This window comes from Alosa alosa, chromosome 5, assembly GCF_017589495.1.
Source record: "Alosa alosa isolate M-15738 ecotype Scorff River chromosome 5, AALO_Geno_1.1, whole genome shotgun sequence".
In the NCBI taxonomy this organism is placed as follows: Eukaryota; Metazoa; Chordata; class Actinopteri; order Clupeiformes; family Clupeidae; genus Alosa; species Alosa alosa.
This window is the reverse complement of record NC_063193.1, coordinates 19,969,043-19,994,123: the sequence shown is the minus strand read 5'-3', so window position 1 is coordinate 19,994,123 and position 25,081 is coordinate 19,969,043. Positions and strand designations below refer to the sequence as shown.

Genomic DNA, 25,081 nt, shown 5'->3' with positions numbered 1-25,081 from the left:
CATCGGTGTTCTGTCACATAGTTCCATTTTAATCAATATGAACTTCTACACTGTAGTCTTTGTATACTTCATTTAGTTAAAGGTTTAAGGGATTTGTGCTCTCTTAAATATGTTTTTTAAGTATCAAATAAGGTTAAAATAATTATGAATTTCATTTAACCAGTATTTTAGCTGTTACTGTGAAATCAGCTGATTTGTTCCATTTAATTTCTATATATTGAAATAAAAATGCTGCAGTACACAAGACAATTTTGATCTGATAGTTGTGTGGACTCACAAAACAAGGTTTATTCAAAAAAAAAAAAATCTGAGAAATTATTAGAACCAAAAGAATTAGATTCTTCTTTTAAAATACAATTCAAATGATAAATGTTAAACACAAGACATTTTACACTTTACATGAAATGTACATTAAATGTCAGCAATTACTTTCCAATGACTTAAATAACTATCGTTCAAAAGTGCAAATTCTTAATGCATACATGGGGGATATCCATGAATAAGACAAATGTCAATTGAGTTTGTGAAGGTCACATACTTTTCTTGTGCAACAAACGAGACTGAATGGTTGTACTGTGCTGTACTGCATGACCGTTAGAGACTAGGACTTCTGCTCCGCCCCGGTTGGCGGCTGAGGGGTGCTGTCCGGCTTCAGGATCTGATACGTGATCAAATACTCTGGGTAGGCCTGCAAACAAACACACACATTGAGATTCCTTATAGACCCTTTCAAGAGAGTTCCATTATCAGCATCATAGTTGGCCCCACAAGACTTCCTTTTTAACATTCCATATGTTATCTTAATGCAGAGGAAGTAGATTGGGGCCCAAATAGAACGTTCAAGCATTGTTTTTGTTTTTATTGTTGAAAGAGTCTATAAAGGTGAGCAGACGAGAGATGATCATTACCGACCGAATGGTAAAATATGTATGTATGTATATATGTATGGTAATGACCGAATGGTAAAATACGTATGTATGTATATATGTATGGTAACGACCAAATGGTAAAATATGTATGGTAACGACCGAATGGTAAAATATGTATGTATGTATATATGTATCCGTATAAACACTGACAGTGCAAAAGTTACCAAACAAAATAATACATGCCTGATGACAGCATAATCAGAGGGAATTCACTGTTAGTATAACTATTCAGTGTATTCACTAATCCTGCATAAGTTGATCATAAATAAACCAAATCTTATCAAATACTAAATTGAATGTAAAGAATTTGAGGGCATAGTTATTGAATGAACACAATTTTGTACAGTTCGGTCCTTAAAAACATCCATCTCACACACACACACACACTACTGACAGCACTAGTGTTACTCACCTGTTCTCCCCTGTAGATGACGTACTCGGCGTAGGCAAGGCCATTGACGCTGGGCCGGCCGATGACGGAGTGGTGGCCGGGTGGAGCGTGGGCCATCTTCATGGCACTGAACTGCAGGAAGGACTTCCCCAGGGTCACCCGGCAGAACAGCATCTGCCTGTTCCACAGGAAACACACACAAACACACGGTTGGATAACATCTAGACAGACAAGGTTGGATAACATCTAGACACAGATGCAGAGCTTTAGAGTGCAGGTACAGGTGAGGCCGGCGGCATTACCTATGGCACACGTAGCAGGAACGGTCTTTGTGTGTGGGGCAGCCAGTTCCTCCACCGATACCGTACACGTACTGGTTACTTTTAGAGGAGTTCTCCGCAAAATAGATCCCAGCGCCAAACATTCCTCCGATGTAAGCATGGCGCTCATCAAAACCTTTGTGAATGATGGCATTTATGAAAGGAGATCCTACAAGACAAAAAAAAAAGATTCATCAATAAGTGTCCTTATTGTCAGAGTGAATCAATATTGTGTGATGTATAATATATATGTACATACATATACATAAATGCACATGCATATATTATATACACACAGTGCGCGATCATACCAATAAATATAAATGTAAACATCTCTTACCATGGAAGAGCATGCGCTCATTGTGATGGTTGTGGTTCTCATCAGCAATCTCCTTCTGCCTGTGAGTGTATCGCTCTCTCAGCTTCTTGTTGACCACCTTTTGGATCTACAGACGGAGCAAGAACAAAGGCATCTCAATACTAATGCCAAAACCATCATTTCCACAAACAAAAGTGAGCGCATTGGTAGAGGAATATGTGGAGACAGGGCGCAGGCCTGGCGGGTTGTACCTTGAGGATGTTGTATCTGCTGAAGACACCCCCGGCGTTCCCCCCGTCTCTGTGCTCGCGGATTGTGCTCTGCATCTGCAAAAGAGCACATGGGCCTCAGTGAGGCTCCACGCCTTGCTGTTGGTCTTCCACTGAGGACTTTCCTGTGCTATTAAAAGGTGGAGTTTGCGATTCCGATTTCCGAAAATACAGCAGACAATCAAAAACACTCCTGCCTTTCTTGCTCCTGTAGTAGTGTCAGGAGCAATTTGCTGTATTTGACAAAAAGTGTTTTGGACTGAACCTTTAAGTGTGTGCTAATCACTTGATTGCTGCCAACTGACAACATGCTTGGTGTGCACATGAACAAACCGATGAACACTGAGACATGATTTATCTCAAGTGACAACAGCCCTGGGGACTGAACAACTTTTAAGGCCCGATTACAGCTCTGCCACTGACCAACAGTGGGTGGAGATCTTTAGATTCAGCAAGTCATTGTTTGAAGAATTATGCCAAATGATAGACCCGGCTGTTGCCCTGAGTACTCGTTGTCGGACGCCTATCCCAACAAACAAGCCATCGCATCTATCCATAAATTGCAGGAACGTCTGTCTGCGTATGGTTTGTCCATTCAATTTCAAACTTGACAGGTGTCTTTCTACTGGCATGAGTAAGTGCAGCGCATAGTTTGACGTTGCTTGGATGAGAAAAGCAAAACATATTGTTATATATTGCTAAAAGAAGCACACGTTGGCTTTCTCCACTCTATCATAGCCACCCCTCTCACACAGCACTGCGCAGAGAGAGGATAAGCAGAGATTTGGCAGCACTGAATCACGGTTAAAATGCAAGATGTTTGATTATCATGTCTGACCTCAACAATAAAGACTCCCTGCATGTTTGCTTGCATAAAATTACGCGGATTTTGCAACAACACGCCAACAAACACGGGTAGGTAGTGGCTATTCAAAATTACATAAAAAGTATGTGCAATAAACTGACGCTTTGAATACCCCAGGCTACATTGGACATGAGACTTTGAATAAACAAACTACAATTCCGACGGCAAGGTCCCAAAATGAAACAAGCGATAGGCTAATAGTCCCGAATTTAACGTTTCAGAAGACGTGCCACACAGCTAGACAACAAGTGGCAGACAGAGCAACTTATGCTACCAAACACTGCTTTTGAGTCACATCGTTGCAAATGTCAAACAATCACAAAATGGCTTGTCTTCACTATCAGGAAAGTTATTCAATAAGCTATAGGCCTAGCCTTAACTCAAAACATTTGTTATGCCATTCTGATCAGAAATGTCACATGCAGTCATGCCTAAATTCTGCTTACTGCACATTAATTATAGGCTAATATATTATGATATGATATATTATGACAACTATTCATTATTGAATGCTTAGCTGGAATGATGTTTTTCCCTATCATCCTATAAACCTGCGGGCATGTAGTAGGCTAATTGGGCTACAGGTTTTCTACAGGAATGCCATGTTTGAACGGGCACTGCACTAGTTGTATAAACTTGCGACATGTGCCGAATACAGAGTTGTTGGCGAAAATTTTAGCGTCAGCAAAACAACTGTGCACCGATGTGTGTATTCAGTTTGTTTTATTCCACGGAAACAAGAAAGAGAGCCTAATGTTAGGGAAGCGCCAGAGATTGCTGAGATTCTCTGAAGGTTACGTCACACGATGCGAATAAACCTTTTCCATCAACTTTATTCGCATTATACCTTATGCGCATCGAGAGTTAATCCACCCCCCTCTAGCGAATCAAATATAGATGCGCATTAGGATTTTTGATGCGCATTTCACGTGTTTCCAACCGGGATTTCTTATTCAAATAGATTAAATGCGCATTAGGAAGTTGGATGGAAACATGCTAATTGTCTGCTGGAAAGAGATAGTGGTGGGGTGGGGTGTCAGTTTCATTGCGATTGAGGGGAAATACAAACCTCCTCCTCGACCGACTGGAACTCCTTGTCATCGACAGCCAGGTCGATGAGCACCGTGCCCTGGTTAGTGCAGTGGAACGTCAGGTACGGGTTGGCACCTGCAGAAAATAATTAAAAAGAAAAAAAGAAAACATGACTATAACGTTAAAAAGCATGATCTTAAGAATGCTAATGTACAGTACAGACAATTATGAAATAGCAACCGTGAAAACCATACACACGTCCCTTAATCATCTGAAATGCAACTCATGAATACTAAGGTACAACTAGATAGTCAGCACATGTATGGTTATGTATGGTATGTATGTACATACTATCTGATAAAACCACACTTTCCATACACAACAGACACATTTACGGTGCCTGGAGTCCCTGGTCAGCCCTTTACCTTGCTGACCCCCCAGTAGTCTCTCGATGCCCTTGATGAGCTTGTGCCGATGACCATAGGCATTGATGCCAATCTCCTTCAGCTCCTCGTGACCCATGTCTGCCAACACATCCAGTGTGATCTAAGGGGGGAGGAGGCGTTAAGACACAAGATGTCATGCAAGGACGAGTTAAGTGTCCAGAATAAACAGTCTGGGGATAGAAATCGTATCTGGAAATGTTAAGACATTGAGACTGATACATATCACAATCTTGTTGGACTTAAATGTGTCGACTTTTGACCTAAGCCAATGAGATGGACAAGGACATGCTCAAAAAGCCATATCATAACATAAGATAAAACAACAGAAAAAAAATTCTGGTGGAAACTGGACCCCTCACCTGCTCCCTCTCAAAAATGTCTCTCAGCTGTTCCAGCCCCAGGCTCTTCAGGAACTGACTGATGTTCATGTCCAGCATAGCCACTGAGGAAGCAATGAAACAACAGATTTAACAACCTTAACTGTGAGAGAATAGCATTCTCTATCAATATTCTATTTGTATTAATGCTTTAAAAGGTCAGATAAACGAGTCCACCAAATTCCACACCATAATAATATAATAGCATAGTAGTATCATACTCCACAATATAATAGATAGGTTTCCTATACATGGATTAAGCCTAGTCCAAAACAAAAAGAAAACTTCAATAAAATTCCCCATGGTAAAGAAGCTTTTAGTCTAGGATTGTACTGGAATGTACTGGATGTACTGGAAACTGTCTGAATAACATAATACTCCCTTACTGAGGTAAAACATATATTCCTATTAAATAATACCATTTAACCCTCTCTCCTTTCCAGTCAAATAATACCCTTTAACCAGCCAAACACTGGCTCTCTCTCTCTGGTCACTCACCCTCTCCCTCCTTTCGGTCAGATCCGCTGGCCCCGTCTGCTGGTCCCGAGCCGCAGGCCCCAGCCAGCTCGGTAAGCGGCCCAGCCAGGTTGTCGATGCTGCTGGCGGCCGACAGACAGGAGGGTGTGGACGCCGGCGAGATGATTGAGGCGCTGACCACTGTGGCCTGCGGCTTAAAGCAGCTGGGTAGCGCATCCGGAGGCATGGCGTCGATCAGAAGGGCCCTGATGTCATCAGCCTGAGACGGGATATCAGAGCAATTAGTTTCTTTGTTTGTGTGTGTAAGAGAGACAGCGCAAGAGAGAGAGAGACAGAGAGAGAGTGTGAGAGTGTATGTGTCAACATACATTAAGTGAGAGGTTGAGCACAGTGTGTGAGTGGTTGAATGAGTGAATATTTATCTATGGAAATAAACTTTTAGTCAGTAAATCCTTAACGTGATTCACGCTGTAAATAAATAAATTAATAAATAAATCATTGAGCAACCAATGCGGAAACCATGAGTAAGGCACATTATGTGTACGTGAGCAAGTTCCCTCGTACTAGTACCAGTTTCCTGTTGAGCAGAGCAGGCTAACAATAACTCCACAGTCTCATCAGGCAGAGTGTTGTGGCTGTATTGTATTTTGGTTCTGAGCGAGCTCATGTTACCGTGGCCAGGTCCAGCGCTGTCTGGCCCTCCTGGTTCTTCATGGTGGGGTCAGCGCCGTGGGCCAGGAGCAGAGCACACAGCTGGGTGCGGCCCTTCTGCGCCGCCTCGTGCAGGGGGGTAAAGGCCCACTTGTCCGTGGCGTTCACACAGGTGTTGTACTTAATGAGCAGGGCGGCAATGTCCACGTGCTGCAGGAGACACGAGAGAAGAACATTAGAAAGAACATTAATGTTAAAGCTTGTGATTGTGTTAGCTTCTCTTACTGAGCAAAAATGCAAACAGTGGTGGAACAAATGTGATATGTTTTGCAAAGAAAACTATTTCATTGTGTCGACCATTCCCTTTGTACAGATCAGAGTACATTTAGCAAACACCTGCAGACATAAGAAATTTACACTAACTTACAAGAGAAATAAACAATAGATGAACATTTTATGCATGCAGTCCACTGCACATACAGTGTTTCTGAATGTGCTAGCCTCTGCACTTACCCCGTAGGATGCAGCGTTATGCAGTGGAATGAGTCCTCCTTTGTCCTGTGCATTCACATCTGCACCATGCTCCAGAAGGTACTCGGCCACCTCCAGGTTATTATAGCCAGCTGCAAAGAGAATTAGCCAAGTTAAGTTGAGTCAACTATTCAACCAAGAAATCCATACCATTCAACCCAGATGGATGGATAGATAGATAGCTAGATAGATAGCTAGATACTTTATTTATCCTGAGGGAAATTTTATAAATACCGGTATATCCCAAACAATTCACAAAATGATGCAAAAAAAACACAATATCAAATCAAAAATGTGTGCATGTGTGTGTGCCCGTGTGTCGTGTGCCCGTGTGTGTGTGTCTCAGGTGTTTGCAGGTATCTCTCTTACCTGCGAGGTGCAGCGGTGTGGAGTTGCGCCCCTGCGTGTCTCTGCAGTTGATGTTCTCAGGGCTGCAGAGCTTCTGCACGCGGGCCAGGCAGCCCTTCTTAGCGGCGTCCAGCAGGGCGGCGTCACCGCGCAGCAGGTCCTGGATGTCCGTGTCCCCATCCTTCACCATGTCCAGGGGCATGTTTCCGTCCCGGTTCTTCTTGGACGGGTCTGCCCCATGCTGAACGTGATCAAAAGAGAGATATCATCAGAGTGCTCTAAAGTCAAATACATTGAAACATACTGAAGACAGCACAGTAATGACACAACAAATTTCATTAAGGATATTACTTTGAATACAATGTTAAATGTGCAATATAGTAAAGGTGAACAGGAGCATTAAAAGATAAAAAACAACAACATTAACATGAGGAGCCAACCTTGAGCAGCAGTTTGCAGATCTCATATTTGCCTTTGGCTGCGGCCTCGTGCAATGGAGTGAACTTCCACAGGTCGGCCACATTTACAGACGCGCCGTGCCTGACCAGGAGCTCCGCCACCTCATAGTGACCATAGGAGCAGGCGTTATGCAGCGGGACCAGACCACTGGGGGAAAATCATAAATCAATACTTAAACTGCATTATTATAAGGTTATATCAGCCAATCATACTACAAATAATGCATTCAAATGATATTCAGCTAATAATATTCAAAAAATATTACTATTATTATTTATTATTTTTGGCATTATTTTCCATAGTCATATGTTTGACTTTAAGCCAGGGAATGCAAGAATATGAGGAACTGCCATTAAATATTTAACTTGATTAAATTACTGTAAAGCTAAGTCATTTAAAATGTGTGGATATCAATACCAAGTCATCAAAGTCCACAAGCCTCAACATGGATTATCAATCTAGCAGTCATTAACAGTCATATGAGAGCTGTACTTCATGACAGAGCACAACACGGCTCCTCAGCCAGGAGCACTGAGTATGCGAGGCTCACCCTTTGTCTTTAGCGTGGACGTCGGCCCCGTGTTGGAGCAAGTACTCCACCACCGCCACCCGGTTGTAGCCAGCAGCAAAGTGTAGGGGGGTGGAGTGGCGTCCCTCCAGATCGCGGCAGTTGACGTTCTGGGGGGAGCACAGTTGCTGCAGGTGGAGAGGAAAGAGGCATAGGGAACTTCTGTGTAGTCATGATTCAGCGTAGTTTACGCAGTCAAAGAGCTATGCTTAATGAACACTGGACAATGCGTGCCATCATTTATATGTGTTATTAATGAGAACCTTCTGTTTATAACAAACAAAAATCTTACTTTCACAGTATCCAAATCTCCAGCTTTAGCCGCTTCCAGGAACCGGTAGTCAACATCAGAGTTACGAGTGGGAATGTTTTCTGCAAAAAAACCCCAATTATAACAATACAGAAATGAAATACAACATCTTGATAACATAAAATATTGATAAGTAAATACACACAGTACAATGTAGGCTACTGATAATGCAAGTCTGATATTAATATTACTGATGTTGAGAGAATCTACAGATCTATTAACGGTCCTGACAACACACAAATATAAATGCCATTTGGATTCAAAGCTTAGATAAAATAATGATAAGATCAAATTAGTGTTCTGAGCTCAGACTCTGCCAAGTAGAATCTTTGTGGGTAAAAGAAACAGTATCACTTCCAAATGGCTGCCCATGACCGTTAATAGACCAATATCTTATAATAACAGCCACGCACGCACGCACACACACACACAGACACACAGACACACAGACAAACACACACACAGGTTACCATTGAGGATCTGCTGTACGGCCTCGTTGCCCATCTGGGCGGCAGTGAAGCCCTGCAGGGACACGATGGCGGGGTCGGCCCCGTAGCTGAGCAACAGCCGGCACGTCTGCAGGTGGCCAGCCAGAGCCGCGCGGTGTAGCGCCGTCTGGCCCAGAGTGTCCAGGGCATTCACCTAAACACACACACACGCACACACACACATACACATAGACACACGCACACGCACACGCACACACACACACACACGCACGCGAGATGGGGAAAATGAGGATGGATGTGCAGACAATACCAACACCATTTTGGCAACACCACAACAGCATTACACAGCCACAATGCTACACTCTTAGTCATAAGGAATAGTGCTTAAAGGGTATATCTCCTTGCATATGATGGATCCATTTTCCACAATTCATTTGGTGTTGTTTCATATGCACTAGCATGTCAGACTGATGGGTGGTACCTTAGCAGCGTGTTTCTGCAGAACCTCCAGAACATCGTTGTGAGCCCTCTCAGCGGCCACGTGGAACGGGGTCATGAAGCTGAGAGCGCAGCAGGACAGAGGAGAGATGCAGCAGGACAGAGGAGAGATGCAGCAGGACAGAGGAGAGATGCAGCAGGACAGAGGAGAGAGGAGAGATGCAGGAGGACAGAGGAGAGAAGAGAGATGCAGCAGGACAGAGGAGAGATGCAGCGGTTAGTGCCTCATTACAAGAGAGGAGACCAAAACAACAGTACACAGTATTTGTGATTGTCGGTCATGGTGTGACTTACTCTTTGTTCTTCTCGTTGACGTTGGCACCTTTGCGCAGGAGCAACTCTGTGACCTGCTTTCGTTTGGGGTGTGGGGACGCCACGGCACAATGCTGCAACACAACACAACACGACAACACCACCACCCCCAGAAAACAGTGAATGAGTGAAGGAAAAGTCCACACCCAAATACATTGGAGTGTCAAAAAAAAGCACTTGAGAGGGGAGATGGGAGGCAAAGCTCACCAGCGCCGTCTCGTGCGTCTGCGGGTGTTTGAAGCTGATGATCTCCAAGGCAAGAGTCTTCTTCACCTTGGCTACATCCGCCTCGCGGGCAGCTTGGAGCAGTGAATGACCTTTGAACTCATCTGGAATTGTGGAAGAAGAAAAAAAAAAACATCCAATCCATCTATTCTTATACATGGTAAAAACAACAACAATGCAATGCATTGATTTTTTATTCAATGCAACACTGGATTTCAACTTTGACTGCATTCAGGGCTTAAAGCAATAAAAATGTCTGTGCATGAAGTTATCAGACATTTATGAGGACGTCATATATACTGTAGTCTCATTGCTTATTTTCAAATCTTAAGCATACCAGCTCACGCCTGAATTCAGACATGGTGCCTGAACACTTTAAGCCCTGTGTATTAAAGAGAGTGCGAAAGTATAAATATACTGAAATAACAGTGAGATGTGTGCGGTCGCTCTCACTCACAGGTGAGCCTCTCTTTGAGCTCGGCGGTGGGGGCCATGTCCACAGCGCTCTTGCTGTGGCAGTTGGCCAGCGTGGGGTCGGCACCATGGCTAAGCAGCAAGGAGCACACCTCCACGCGGTTCTTGGAGGCTGCCTCGTGCAGAGGGGTGAACTGCCACAGGTCCATGGCGTTCACGCAAGCGCCATGCTGAAGAGACACAACACCATCAAACATCAGGGGTGAGAGCAAGGACACTGGGTATGGTAACATTGCATGCTAAAAATATGGATTTAACACTTAAAACAGGCAACTCTCACAATGAAGTACTAAGACTACTGGTATTGGACTACTGGACAAAATGATCGATATAATGCAAAAAAAGTCTTTTACCTTCAGAAGAAGCTCTGTCACCTCGTAGTGGCCATAGGAGCAGGCATTATGAAGGGGAACCAGGCCACTACGGTGAAAAAGAATTTTTGATGTAAATAATTTAGCCCCGTTTCAGTGGAGCAACACAATTGGAACATAAGTGAATCTGAAATTCCTAAACTCAACAGCCCCCCCACCCTCCTCAAGTCTACACACACACACACACCTCCCCACAGGAGACAAGTCTGCCTTTCTAATTTATGGTGTTTTTTCGCCCTCCCCCCTCTTCAAAGCAGTCTCATTTTTAATACGTTTGTTCTGTGTATGAACGCTGGAAAAGTCAGTGCCCTCTATCCAAGTCCAAATGATTTCATAAAAGTGCAACTATGATAAATACATTTACTTCCTATTATTTGTTTAATTACAGAAATAAGATAAAGGCACAATATTTATAATATGCATATATTTAAGGCATTTAAATAATCAATACAATTTATTTAATGCTTGAGTCACTCTATGGCTGAAAGAAGCAGCATCTGACATTTTGACACATATGACAATGGTAGTGCCAGAAGTATCAGCACCCACACACACAGACACCCACCCCTTATCCTTGGCATGGACGTCTGCACCGTACTGCAGCAGGAGCTGAACGATCCGCACGCGGTTGTAGCCTGCCGCCAGGTGGAGGGGGGTGGACTGAGGGAGAGAGAGAGAGAAAGAGGGAGGGAGAAAGAGGGAGGGAGGGAGAGGTTGGTGGGCAGGGGAGGGGGTCGGGAGAGGAAGGGCAGGAAGAGAGAGAGAGGCACAATCATCAGACTTGAATATTCATGATCCTTGTGATGCTCACTGGCTGAGGGCAACTAAGGCAGCTCGCTGTGAATACGCATCTAACGATGGCCCTGGAGAGAGGGAGGGAGGGTGTGTGTGTGTGTGTGTGTGTGTGTGTGTGTGTGTGTGTGTGTGGGAGTGTAGCAGAATGAGGGAGGGCGCCAAGCTTTCTCAATTGTTCCTTTCTGGCAACCAGCCAGCGTCCTCAATCCGCCTTGAAGTGAGACGCCCATTATTTTAAGACCCGAGTGCAGACATGCTTGTGCTGCTTCGAGGGCACTCTGGTTCATCTGCAACTAACGGACAATTGTCTGCAGCCCGCTTTAAGACAAAACCACACTGTAAAAGGCCAACGTTAACCCGTTAAAGAGCTCCACCACTGTCTGCAGCTAAACGACATGTGATTAAGTGATGTGAGTCACTCTGAGCTCTATGCATCTTCAGTAGAAGACTTCTTTACCAAACCTATCTTGGTGCTGCACGAATAAATGAGTCTGGGGAGCTGTACAGTACACTTCAGCCAAACACAGTGTTAGAGAAAATGCAGTTCCACAATTTAAAAAAGGGGCAAAGTTTAGTACATACTGCACAAGAAAGAGAGTGTCAGGCATTCACCCACACATAAGATTCCACTTATCGCATGCAAAGAGACATGACCAGAGTGGACAGAAATCAAAACACAATGCAGAATCTCATGGTTTAGTGGCATGAGACTGTAGTTACACAAGCAGAATATGATTCAGCACCAAAATGCAAATGGTCATTATCACATACGGATGATGGTCCAAGCAAATAGGTGATGACATTTCCTATTGTGAGAATTGCAGTTGTCACTGGATACACATTTCCATGCCATGAGGAATGAAAGTCAAATGGTAGCAGCCGAGAAGAGATTGGAAATACTCAAGAGAGAGTGCAGGTGCAGAACTTAAAGCATGCATCCATTTAATCACAGAGAACAGACTCATAGGAGTGAAAAAAACATTAACAGTGGTTAAAAAAGGGGGGATTTGAAGGGTGAACGGCGCAAAGAGGACGGAGCGCTGTCAAAAAGCAGGAAACAGAACATTCCGGACGCCGGTATAAATAGGACATCTCAAATTCAGCACCTGCCCATCTCAACCATGATCTCAACCAGACAGACATCAAAATGGGGACCCTGGCAGAGACATGGACAGTGACTAGGAATGGGGGGAAAAAAGGCCCAGGATTCTGTGCAATTAAATGTGATAGCTCAGGGAGGGGGGCAAATTTAGAAAAAAAAAAAAAAAAAAAAAACACAATCAGTGCATCAATCTAAAAGCTGTTTTCAAAATACAACTTACCAGCATTTTTTGTGATGTTGACTGATCGACAATTTCGCCACAATAAGAGACACAAAACAAAAATTACAAAATGACATTTGCCCCATCAACTGTGAGGATTCCTATAATGTTTGTCTTAACAGTTTCAGTATTTCATAGAAACAACAAAATATATTACTTATAACCATCAGCTATCATTTGTTAATCAGTCATTTCAATTGAAATAAAAAAAAAGGCCATGAACCACCAAAACCTTTAATGGGTAACATTTGTACTATCATCACTATTAAAAGCTGCCTAATGCTAAGTATTAATCTAGCCATTGGCATTTCTTCAGGGAGCTTCATGTAAACACATCAACCACATGTTAAGTAGGCTAGTTTCCCTCTATCTATCTCTGTGTGAGGAGGACTGGGGATAACATGCTCAGTGAAAGAACGCAACCACTTAGAGCAATAGCCTTGGCTAAAGCATCTGAGAAAAGATATGATGGTAACTATTACAGAGATCAGACTATAATGAGCAGAAATGTAAAGTCTGACCCAAATCAAAACAAGCATGGTCTAGAAGCCTAACCTCAACTAGGCCATGGCTGCTATATGTCCCAGTCCACATTTTACATCAGTGGAATATCTAACCTTGCATAAATTAAATGAACAGCCGCAGGGCAACCCTGATATTAAAGGCAAACATCTAAACCTTAACACAGCCACATACTTTTCAAAATTACTCATGAGTGATGCTATTGTTTAGGTGTACTGATGGAAATATCCCTGAAGATAATGGCATTAAACTGCTATCTGCAGAGAAAGGGTTTACAGAGGGCTGTGTCTTTTCAATCCTGAACAACTGGATTATTTGTTTGGTGCAGAAGAAACATAGTCTACAAAGTTCACGCGGCTGTTCTGCAGTCAGTGTGCGGATGCACGGCTTAATTAGGGTCTTACCTTGCGCCCGTCGCTGGCATGGCAGTTGACATTTAGCGGTGTGAGCAAAGCCATTAGCTTCTCCTCGTTTCCACTCCTGAACAAAAGCAGGACATGCATCACCGATCAGGAAAGCGGATGACCAGCGCAACCACAGTAATCCACAACTCACTCAGAGATCATGAAGCCACTGATCGAGATTAAGCATCGCTTTTCTCTCAGTATTGTCTTCAAAATAACCAGTGATTTTTTTTTTTTTTTCAGTTATGAACCTAACAGCTTTAGTAGAGATGTTTTGCTTGAATGTTTTGTGAGGTGTGCATGTCAAATGGTGGCAAATGCAAAGCCCCTTTCAGTGTATTACAAAATACAGGCCCATCAACAATCAGCTAGTGTACACCTGAGCAGGGTTAATAACATAACCTTCCTTCAGTACTAATCTCGTGCCAACTTTCATAGCCACGACTGTGAGTCCCTGTCTGTAAAGGTCAGGTCCCAAACCTTCTGCTTGGCGCACACAGCTCTGCCAACACAGAGAACTTACAGGATTAGTATCTGCACTCACCTTGCAGCTTCTAGAAGCTCATCCTTCTTGTATTCCCCTAGATCAGGACAGAACACAAAAAATCAAATCAGACAACTAGCAAGTAATTATGAGCAGAAGCATGTTTTTCACTAGAGATGGAATATTGTAGGCACAAATAACTATAAAATGACCTAAAATGTGACACTCCCTGTTGCACTGAGTGGGATTTTACAGAACCAATGCTTCACAGTATTTCTACCTAGAGATGTAGTCTGCAACCTGTTTTTTAAGAAAAGGTTGTTGACATTTAAGCTCAACAGAAAAACAAATTAGCCTCCATCCCTCCCTTTGCATTGATCGGCTGGGACTGTTTATGGCTCGGCCCGGGCCACTTCTTGGTTCCCCATTTAAAGAGTTAAGCAAACATTGTACAAACATTAGAACACAAAACACACTGAATGGAATTGACAGCAAGAGGGCCATGATTGGCAATTCATTGAATTTGACAAAAAGATTACCGGTAAAATCACAGACTGCTCCTTAACTGCTACTGTGTGTTTCTAGTCTAAGTAATTTTTACACCTGCACTACCTCTGCATCATATACCTCCCCTCACCAACACTTAATTCTTGACCACTTTATGGCATGCTTTTTATAATCATACATTAAACAACACACTTGATTTCTTGCTTGTATCAGACAACAGTGTGTTTAGGCAGAAAAAAAAACTGCACTCACCAGTGAGCACGGCCTTAGCAGAGGGGTCAGCCAGATCCAGGGCAGACTTCCCGTCAGTGTTGCGGATGTTGGGATCAGCTCCATGCTGAAGCAGGACTGTGAGAGAAACACAAGCAGGCGCCTCAATGCAGCGGACCGACACAGAACCGCTACCTCAGCAAAGGGAGGGGGTGGAAAAGCCTCAAAGCAGACTCAGTACAAGAGAGCATGCGAAAAGGCAGTGTCGCAAAAGGGGCTGCTGCTGCAGTAACAACGCCACACTCATGCACAGAAGTGCAAAATATGTCATGTTACTTTTGTTGAAAGTGTCACCCTATAATGTTTATATTTTGTCAAATAATAACGTATATTCTGTCAAAAAATAACGTTTATATTATGTCAGTTTAAAATGAATGAAGGAATTAAAGCATTTAATCATCAGTGGTATGTATCCATATAGTCATACAGCTGTACTGTGTGCCAAACCCTACCGATGCAAACATCTATCTTGCCCTTGATGGCTGCCTCGTGTAGAGGGGTATAGTTCCAGTTGTCCCGGGCATTTGGGTCTGCGCCTTGGCACAAAAGCAGGCTGACGACTTCAGCATGACCGAAAGAGCAAGCATTGTGAAGGGGGATCAGACCACCGTCGTCACGGGAATGCACGTTGGCACCCGTCTGTAAGAGGTGTTCCACCACGTCCTTTCTGCCAAAGCCTGTGGGAGGACCAGAAGCCAGCCATTAGAATAACAATGGCATTCACGCTTGAAAAAATCTGACAAAAACAAACGCATTAAATCTTACAAACGCATAAAATCGGAAAATACTATTTAACACAATTATTCTATGAGCTTCTTCGTATGAATATCAAAATGTTGCTGTGGGCAAACCAATATTAGCTTAGCCCATTAGCTGGTCACCTCGCACCGCAGATATTTACAAACATGAAAGAACGCGTTCATGCCAAACCTGCAGCGAAATGTAACGGCGTAGATTTCCTCCCAGCCATGTCCTTGGCATTCACATTCACAGAGTCCACAAGTCTCTTAACCCGAGAGACATCACCATTGCGGCAGGCCTCGAAGAGTTCTCGGAAGGCTCCACCGGTAGCGCAGACGCCCTCCCCCGGGCTGGTGGCTCCTGAGCCCGGGCTCGTACTGCAGCTGCTAGCCCCGCCGATGTTTGTGTGGGAACTGCTACTGCTGCAGAGGGGGCTAGCGAGGGCCGTCGTTGTGGTAGTGGGCATTTCAGGAGAGGCTGGCGTTGGCTCCATACTGCCGCTGCATTCCTGACTACCGTCAGTCGAAACCAAACTCGATGATCCTACTACGGTTAAGGGAGAATCCGGAGGGGTTGAAATAACAGCATTTCTCGGCGGAGATTGTAGCGTAGTTTGCTGTTGTTGTGATGATCTACGGGACACGGCCATTTTGCCCCGTAAAATCTGCGTGTCAGCGATAAGCGGAAGAATACAGAACCGGAAATACGTAACAGCTTATATAAACACGAAAGCCTTTGGCACACTACTGGATCAGTATCGTGCATTGTTATCCTGCGCTTGACATCAAATATCAAAAAGGAAAATATTCATAATCGTTATTATCATGACATGCCCTGTTTTTTAAGAAAAGTGTGCAGCATAGTTGTCTAGCATGAATCTCTCTCTAATTATAAAAGATATTCTATTTCTAAAGTGTAAAAGTAGCCTAGACTCTCCCTCTCTCATGTGTCCTATCATGCAGCAACATTATCAGTAGGAAATCACTTCATATTTTGAAATGCACTGTCCCATCCTTGTCCATGGTTTTGTTGTGGGGTGTGTCCTTGAGAACCCAGGGCATAGGCATGACATGTTGAATGGTCATATCAAGTGACTCAGAGCAGACAAAACATTTTGTTTAAACCTACAACAGACATTACTGCCTGTGGGGGTTAGGCTTTAAATTTCCTATTGCTCATCTTCTATTGGAATTAAATTGCATTTGATGTGGTAGAACCATGTGAAGGCCAAAGTGTGTTAAAACTTTGAGTGACCTTTAGAAGTGATGATTTCCTATGCCATACCGCTCAATCATACCAAGATATGGCCATCTCAGTTCCAAGTCACACACTGTCAACCCAATAATTGTATAGGCTACATGAGGGTCATGCCAGTTCTAGACTATGTGATATATAGAAATGCTACTGCTTGTTCATTTAAAGCCCTGGCCTCAGTCCCTTCCTCCTCTATAATGTTATGTAGGTTATCTTATTATCTTATCTTCATCTCGGCTTCACTGAAAATGAGGACCTTTATTTATTCTCAGAGGTTCATTGAGGGTAGTCCTCATGAATGCCTCATGTCATACAGATTAAAGTCAAACGCTGAACAAAGCCCATGAATGAAACCAATCTACTTGCACTTGCATTATAGAACATTTCATGAACAGTATGTTGGAGTGCTTTAGAGAGTAATGACATTTCAAAAACAAGATCCTGTAAACATAATCATTAACCAGTGCACTGTGTCAAGGCAGGTTGTGCTCTGAAAGACTGGCAGCTTAGAATGAACCATTGTCTTTGTATTCCTGGTTGCTAGGGTGACAACAACAAACCAGCACAGGAAAACAGCACAGGACAGCCAAACTGTGACACATTGCCTGAGCGGAGAAGTGAGAAACAGGAGAAGTGACTCTGACAAAAGTTTTTTTTTTTTTTTTTTTTTTTTTTTTTTTTGTCTCCTCTGACATTACTCCTCGACCTCTGCTTTCTTTGATGTTGGTATGTAGCAGTCCCTAGAGGGCAGAAATGCCAATATCCTCAGGGGCATCAGGGAAAATCGGAGCTGATTCTTATTTGAAAATGTAAGTGGCTCAAGACAAGATACATATATTTGATTCTGGGTGTGTTATGTGTGTTTATTTCTGCAATTAAACATCTGTTTATTTTCTGGAAGACAAAAAAAACTTGTGTGAATTTAACATATTTAGAGCCTAAAGTGTGCCTGTCACAGCATAGAAAATGTCAGAATTTTGTGCTGTAACTTTAGTGTAAGTTGTTCTATCATCTACATTGCTATGATAACACCCTTGTTTCTGCAAACCAAATCTGAAACCAAACTGGGAAGTTATGGTTTTACTGGCTTGTGGTGGTGGTGATGATGATGATGATCATGATAAAATAAAATGATGATTATGATGATGATTTTGGATGGAAATGATTTCTTTTAAAAAACAGATACTTGGAAACCCTTCCAAAAACAAGGAGGAAGGACATTTTGGACACTTTAGTGGTAAGAAGTATAGGCTACAAATGGATGACAAATTATTTTGTCTAGCTGATTTACAATTGATTTCAATATGTAATTATGTAATTATTTTTTTATATATACTTATATTATACATTTATATATGTTTTTATTTATATATATAAATAACAACAGGGTCATCAAAACCAATCATGTCTCTCAGGTCCAGATGGAGACAACATGAATACACTTTCAAAAGGTAAATGCTAACACCTACCCTAAAATAGGTTATTTTACTGCATCTGTACAGCGATACCGTGCTATTGTTCTGTTTTGAAAGATAGGCCTCTTCTTTGGTATGTTTGCAGTATGGCATGTAAAAATGACATGAAAGCTGTAATTAAAACACAATAACTAAATGACAATGTAAATGAAAAGCCAACTATCAGTTGGTTATAACAATAGCATGTGTTTAATTCTAGCATTGACAGAGGAGACTGCTCTGCACCATCGTGGGAGCAAAGAGGAAGTTGAGGTTGGCAGGAAGTCTGGCAAAGAAGGCTCCAAGAAATCTCCCATGTGTGCCATTCTTTAGACTTGGACAAGGACACTTTTCAAATGTCCCCATACCCATTTTATGTTTCATGACTGCAACAAATAATTCTAAATGCCTCTTTCTCTCTCCCTCTCTCTGTTTCACACACACACACACACACACACACACACACACACACACACACACACACACACACACACACACACACACACACACACACACACACAAACCAGAAACAGTATTAACTTCACTCTGGAATAACAAATGAAAGTAAATAATATGTGTGCCAATTCTTGAAAATGTCTAGCCTATCCTCAAACTTAGAATAATGTCATTATTCTAACTGTGAATTCTATTGTGAATAATGTCATTATTCTAACTGCATGCACTTCATGCAGTGCCGTACACATCTGGCTGAACATGATACTTTCTGGACTTTTGCACAATAAAAACATGCATTGTGTTAAATCCAGCATCACATTCAGCCAGACTTGTGCAGCGCTGCATGAAGTCAAATGAGCCCATTCACTCATTCAAGTGGTGGGTTATGGAACTTTATGTAAATGTCATCATAACCTTTGGATGCCATCTACTGGGCAGTTGGAATTACTACAAAACAAAAAACAATATACTGTATCTTTTCATTGGACTTCAGGGTGGTGTTTGATAAACCAAATGATATACTCACATAACCATGTTCTGTACCAAGGCCAGCTATTGTGCCTTTAAAGGAAGCAAAAAAAATAGCTCTGTATTGTGTGAACTGACATTAAACCAAAAGAAAAATTTTGAGTAAAGTGATCTCATTTTCAGTATCTCATTCAGTGATCACTAGAAAGTGATCTCATTTTCATTATCTTATTCAGTGATCTCATTATTTTCACTTGAAAATACAACTGCAACTGCTTTGCGGTTCCTCTGACTTCCTCTGCACATTCAGCTGCATAAAAATAGCAAAGAAAACTACATATCTGTTTCGGAGTGCTGAACACTTTATTTTAAAAAGACTCTGCAATGGGGACACACAATACATGACAATCCTGAGCTGTGCTTCATTCTTTCTTGAATATCAAGGATAACACCTCTCAATCAAAGGAAAGGGAGTCTGTGATTCAGTCCCCTATGAATCTTCTCCATTCCCCAGACAATGGCACGATATTCCATTCCAGCAGCAGAGGACTCACTTTGCAATGAATGCAGGGAAGCGTGTTCCGCTTTCAGATGCTGAGAGGGATTGCTGAGTGGCTTTTTAGTCGGAACGGAGAAAGGTCAGTCACTGGCACTGCCGCTGCTGTCGTCCACCAGCCAGACTTGCGCAGCACTGCAAGAAGTCGAATGAGCCCATTCACTCATTCAGGTGGTGGGTTATGGAACTTTAAATGTTGTCATAACCTTTGGATACCATCTACTGGGCAGTTGGAATTACTACAAAAAAAACAATATACTGTATCTTTCATTGGACTTCAGGGTGGTGTTTGTTAAATCAAATGCAGGGAGGTGTGTTCCGCCCTTAACATGCTTTCGGACACTGTGGCTTTTTAGTCGGAACGGAAAAAGGTCAGTCACTGGCACTGCCGCTGCTGTCGTCCCCCACCACCATGCTGCTGTACATCTTCTGCTGCTGCTCCTTTAGCGTGTCCTTCACTTTCCCTCTCTTCAGGCCCCCATCCCTATAACACACAAAACACCATGACGACATAACCAATAACAAACACACAGGAGCAGATATCATTCCATTAAAGTGGGAAGTAAAAGAAGTAAAAGATGAAAAGATGAAAGAATGATTGGTATTTATTTTTTACCAGGATAAATCTACCAGTCCACCCTGGTGAGCGATTGCAGATTTGACTCTGTTGGCAAACTGAACTGCATCTTCTCCTTCCTGTGTAAACAAAAAATAAATCTTATCTAGTCTGAGGATAAAATATTGTGTATGTTCTCCTATAATCATCATATCATCAAGAAAAAGCATTACGATAGCTAATTGATAGACAAATAAATAAATAAATACAAACATACATAAATGTAAAATTGTAATTACTATGATATTCATATGAACTTACCTCTTGGGCCATGGCAGGAAGATACCAGACATTGCATTTAATAGCCCAACTTGTCATCATTCTCAGCAGATAGCTCACCATGTTGTACTTAGAACTGTTCCAGAAGGCATCACCAAACTGGGGGTCATACTATGAGAAGAGCATACTGCTATGTAAATGAAGGTAGGTATCCGCAAGCCCAATAAAATAGTCTAAATGAATTAATTCTCAAAAGGCAAGGTGAACAGAAGAGAATGTATTCACCTTTATAGCCACTGGGTAGACTGTGCCGCCAATCTCAAAGCTTCCTTTTTTAAACATCATGACTGATGTGTTGTTGATGCATGTTCCTGTGGATACCAAGGAGCAAAACATGCCTCATTCGAACAACTGAAGAATTAGGGAGTATATTTGAGTAAATGTCCTTAAAAAAAATCTTACCCTCAGGGAAAATCAATATGGGAAGCTTGGTCTTATCATTCACATGATCTTTCAGTCTGCCGGCACAAGACACAACAAACACAAATGACCAAGGTCAGACATCAACTGATCTGAAACTACCAGAAAGAATCATTAATCTAAATAAAAATTAAATAAATTTAAATTAATTTAAATATTGGATAAATTACAGTTATATAGTATAGTACAATTATAGTTTCATTATTGATTAAAGGCTAACCCTATTACTTAAGCCTTAAGGTACTGGTTGAAGGTATGTGTGTGTGTGTGTGTGTGTGTGTGTGTGTGTGTGTGTGTGTGTGTTTTCATGCTTATCTGTGTATTTTTCATGTATCTTATCTGTGCACAGCTGTAAAGATGGCTATCTTTATATCTGCTGTTTCTGATACACCAGACAACAATTCTAGCTATCTATAATCTATCTATCTAGCTGGAGTGAAATTGCTGACATATTACCTCTGAGTCACAAGGTGGCGATCTTTCATCTCTGATCGCTCAAACCAGATGTGCGGACAGGACCTGACCATAGCCCTCTGAATCACTCCCATGAGACCACCATGGACTTGACCAACCTGAGGATTAAGGCACAATCAAACAATGAAAATGAGGTAGATGTGATATAGGCAGTTAAAATCAGCAGCAACAAAATGTAATTGTTTTTACCATAGCATAGCAGCCATCATTGGCAAGAATGACCACATCAATGGGTGAAGTGTGATTAGCAACACAAAGTCCACCTCTTTTGGGCCTGTTTTCTCTGTGAAGAATACCATACAAGCGGAAAAAAATGGCAACTCTGAATTATTATAGAATGTAAAGGAAATATCACTGTAAATTAATGCTATGCTGGCTTTCTCATTCATGTTGCAAAACTAGTGATGAAAACTTCACGATTTGTAAATCTTTTCATAAGATGTGCACTGCCTATGATTTGCATCATAGAAACTATTAGGTCATTTGATATCATGCTGGACTGTCTGCTCTGTAGTACAGGAGATCCCTTGGGCCCCTCACCTGTTGTGGTAGTGGATAACGGCTGAAAGGCCTCTTGCACAGATCCTGTAGCACATGACATGGACGAGCTCACTCAGCCAGTTTTTCACCCTGCCAAATCAGACACACGCACACACACACACACACACACACACACACACACACACACACACACACACACACACACACACAGAACACAATAACACTTTGAGACAGAAGCATAACTAGGTAATGAAACTCTCTAGAAAGTTGACCTTCAAGATAATGACAGCCTTGTTTGTGATTCATGCCCATTTGAAATATTACCTGCTGTTTGGCAAAAACCCCACCAGTGTTGTTCCTATCACCAGCCAGATTAGACCAATAGAGGCCAGGGTAACTCTGAAATAAAAAACAGGGGCAGATTAGGATGATGAGGCTAAATCAACAACTAATGAACAACGGGAAAATGGATGGGAAGCAAGATGCTGGAGAGTGGAGAGGACCCCGTACCTCAGAGGGAGAAGGATGCAGTAGCGCACCATGACTCCCATTCCCCATAAGATGGTGAGCCGCAGGCTGATGTACTGGAAGTTGTAGTTGGTGCGCGTCAGCAGGTTCCAGGAGGCCAGCTCCTCGGACGTGAACCTCTGGGTGACCTCGTCCTCCACGATGGTCTCGATGCCTTTCCTGCTGAAGTAGAAGACGTCGCTGAGGGTGAAGTCGCCCCCCCTCCTGGGTCCTCGGTCGGCCATGCCGCAGCTCCCCAATCTCTTGCTCCATGGAGCCGTCGTCCCTCTGGATGATTCCTGCAGGGGTGGACAACAACCACGTTTTCATCATAATCAGATGGCACAAGTCTTATGCAATGGCATGATGATGACTGCCATCATATGAAGAAAGCACAGTTTATGTTCAGCTTGCTCCTGAATACAGACACTGCCAGAAGCATTATAACAACTACAACTCTACTCTAAGAAGATCTTAGCATTACAACAACGACAACTCTACTCTTAGAAGACATTAGCATTACAACAACTACAACTCTACTCTAAGAAGATCTTAGCATTACAACAACTACAACTCTACTAAGAAGATCTTAGTATTAGGACAACAACTACAACTCTACAAAGAAGATATTAGCTTTAGGACAACAACTCTACTCTCTAGAACAGTGTTTCTCAAACTTTTTCAGATGAAGGACCACTTAACCAATAAAAAATAAACGCACGGACCACCTAGCTAAAAAAGATTAGACCTACTTCAACAGTATATTAGCCTACACAAGGCCTACTCACTGAACCACCTTGCTTATTGTCTTTGCACTTTGGTTATTGTGTCAGAGGATTCATATGATTTAAACTGGCATAGCTTACATAGGCAGTGTTCCAGAACTGTTTTAATTTACATACATTTAGTTGGTTCAATATTGCAAACAACTCATCTATATTATATTTTACCACGTCTGCTCGCGAACCACTTGGGATATCTTGTGGACCACCAGTGGTCCCCGGACCACACTTTGAGAAACACTGCTCTAGAAGATCTAATCTTAGCGCCCAACATTCAGTCAGTTTGATGATAATGTCAACCTGACTGAAATGGGTGCCTGTGTCTGTGGTACTATGCAATGATGCGCATGAAATATAATCTCACAATTGTATACCTTTTGCATCATACCAATTGCTTCTTTTTAGGTTATTGATTACACCACTATATAATTATAATGAGAGAACAAAGAACCCTTTCTTCGCATAGCCCCTGTATGGCTAGTTAAGATGAAAGATAACTGACAATGAGGAGATGGGTAAACTGATAGCGATGACCCCTTTTCTCTGTGACCTACTGTGCCAGTGTTGAGACAGAAAATTACACTCAATCAAGCCAAGAAGAAGAGCCAATCAACCACCAAGAGGGTGTAACTGATTAGATTTGGACCAAAGTCCGAGAAGACTTTCAGAGACAGGCAAATCTTACGCAAGGAATGATTGCCTCAAGAACACGATAGACAATGTGCCTATGACCAAGTGATTTCCCCATCTGAGGTTAGCTTGCACAACATGTGCAACATCACAAATACATCCTTTTAAACTTTAAATTCAGTTTTTAAGTCCTGCAAGTAAATGAGTGGTTGATATCTTCCATTCAAACAAAAATGCAAAGGTATTAGGCTATAATCTAAACAAAAAAGAGGAAGGACAACACACAGTTGGGCAGCCCTCCTTCACCAGCTAAGAAAAAGATTCCTCTCAAGTTCCCAACTACTTGTATGTGTATGTCTGTCCTTGCATGATCTCACCATTAGATGGAGAGGCCTTCAGTGTTTCTTGTTCCTGGACTCCTTTCTGTATTCTCATAGTGGCCCACTGAAAAAAAAGATATTTCCCAATATGAAAGTTCATTGTAACTGATCGTGAAACACTGTGATGATGTGGATATAATAATGTGGACACTTCCTCTTCACACTTCTAACAAGCAGCATAATAACAAATAGTAAACTTATAGCCACCTTAAGTAAACATTTTTACTTTCACATTCAGCTGGGGTAGTTTCTTTTTACCTTCAAGGTTTTGATTAAGATCGTCATGTATCTTTCTGTTATCCCCAGGGAGAGACCAAACATGGATGGCAGCATGATGAGCCCCACTACCAATGAGAACCACACCTTAACCACCGAAATCACTGTACCCCAGGAGTCCTCCATTTCTCCAGAACGCTCTGCCTGCCCAAAGAACAACAACAAAGTGGCGTGAGCACTGTGCGGTGTAGGCTACAGAACGGAAATGTTGCCACTCTCTGATATCCACGTTTTTAATTCAAACTACATTGACGACAGGAAGTCGTGTTCACTGACAAACATGTACACGATATTCACCTGACTGACGGACAGGTACGACAAGGGCACACACGCAACTTAAAACTCCCACAGTTTAGAAATGG

At 42.3% G+C, this 25,081-nt stretch overlaps 2 protein-coding genes across 3 annotated transcripts in view; both read right to left on the bottom strand.

Moving 5' to 3' along the window:
- Nucleotides 1-263: 263 nt before the first annotated feature.
- On the bottom strand, nt 264-16,362 carry tnksb (tankyrase, TRF1-interacting ankyrin-related ADP-ribose polymerase b). 2 transcript variants are annotated; one of them, XM_048243570.1, is made up of 28 exons: nt 15,856-16,362; nt 15,378-15,602; nt 14,908-15,003; nt 14,209-14,245; nt 13,665-13,740; nt 12,739-12,759; nt 11,187-11,281; nt 10,604-10,670; nt 10,234-10,420; nt 9,759-9,880; nt 9,534-9,625; nt 9,223-9,301; nt 8,763-8,934; nt 8,275-8,354; nt 7,965-8,110; nt 7,396-7,561; nt 6,977-7,196; nt 6,590-6,699; nt 6,098-6,286; nt 5,447-5,684; nt 4,931-5,013; nt 4,551-4,671; nt 4,163-4,260; nt 2,211-2,285; nt 1,981-2,086; nt 1,623-1,809; nt 1,342-1,498; nt 264-688 (listed from the first exon to the last, which is right to left on the bottom strand). In XM_048243570.1, exons 1-28 carry the CDS (start codon nt 16,313-16,315, stop codon nt 602-604), a joined length of 3,792 nt encoding a protein of 1,263 aa, XP_048099527.1. In that variant the 5' UTR covers nt 16,316-16,362; the 3' UTR covers nt 264-601. The 2 variants fall into 2 exon arrangements, with proteins under 2 accessions (XP_048099527.1, XP_048099528.1); XM_048243571.1 differs by lacking the exon at nt 12,739-12,759.
- Nucleotides 16,363-19,638: 3,276 nt separating this feature from the next.
- Nucleotides 19,639-25,081, bottom strand: part of agpat9l (1-acylglycerol-3-phosphate O-acyltransferase 9, like) — a 5,632-nt gene continuing 189 nt past the window's right edge. Inside the window, 13 exon segments of the mRNA XM_048244287.1 lie at nt 19,639-20,338; nt 20,471-20,550; nt 20,732-20,860; nt 20,975-21,060; nt 21,152-21,207; nt 21,626-21,741; nt 21,833-21,926; nt 22,184-22,273; nt 22,469-22,543; nt 22,655-22,873; nt 22,875-22,950; nt 24,441-24,507; nt 24,702-24,863. Of these exon segments, the coding sequence (XP_048100244.1) occupies nt 20,227-20,338; nt 20,471-20,550; nt 20,732-20,860; nt 20,975-21,060; nt 21,152-21,207; nt 21,626-21,741; nt 21,833-21,926; nt 22,184-22,273; nt 22,469-22,543; nt 22,655-22,873; nt 22,875-22,950; nt 24,441-24,507; nt 24,702-24,845 (1,344 nt within the window). The 5' untranslated portion in view covers nt 24,846-24,863 and the 3' untranslated portion in view covers nt 19,639-20,226.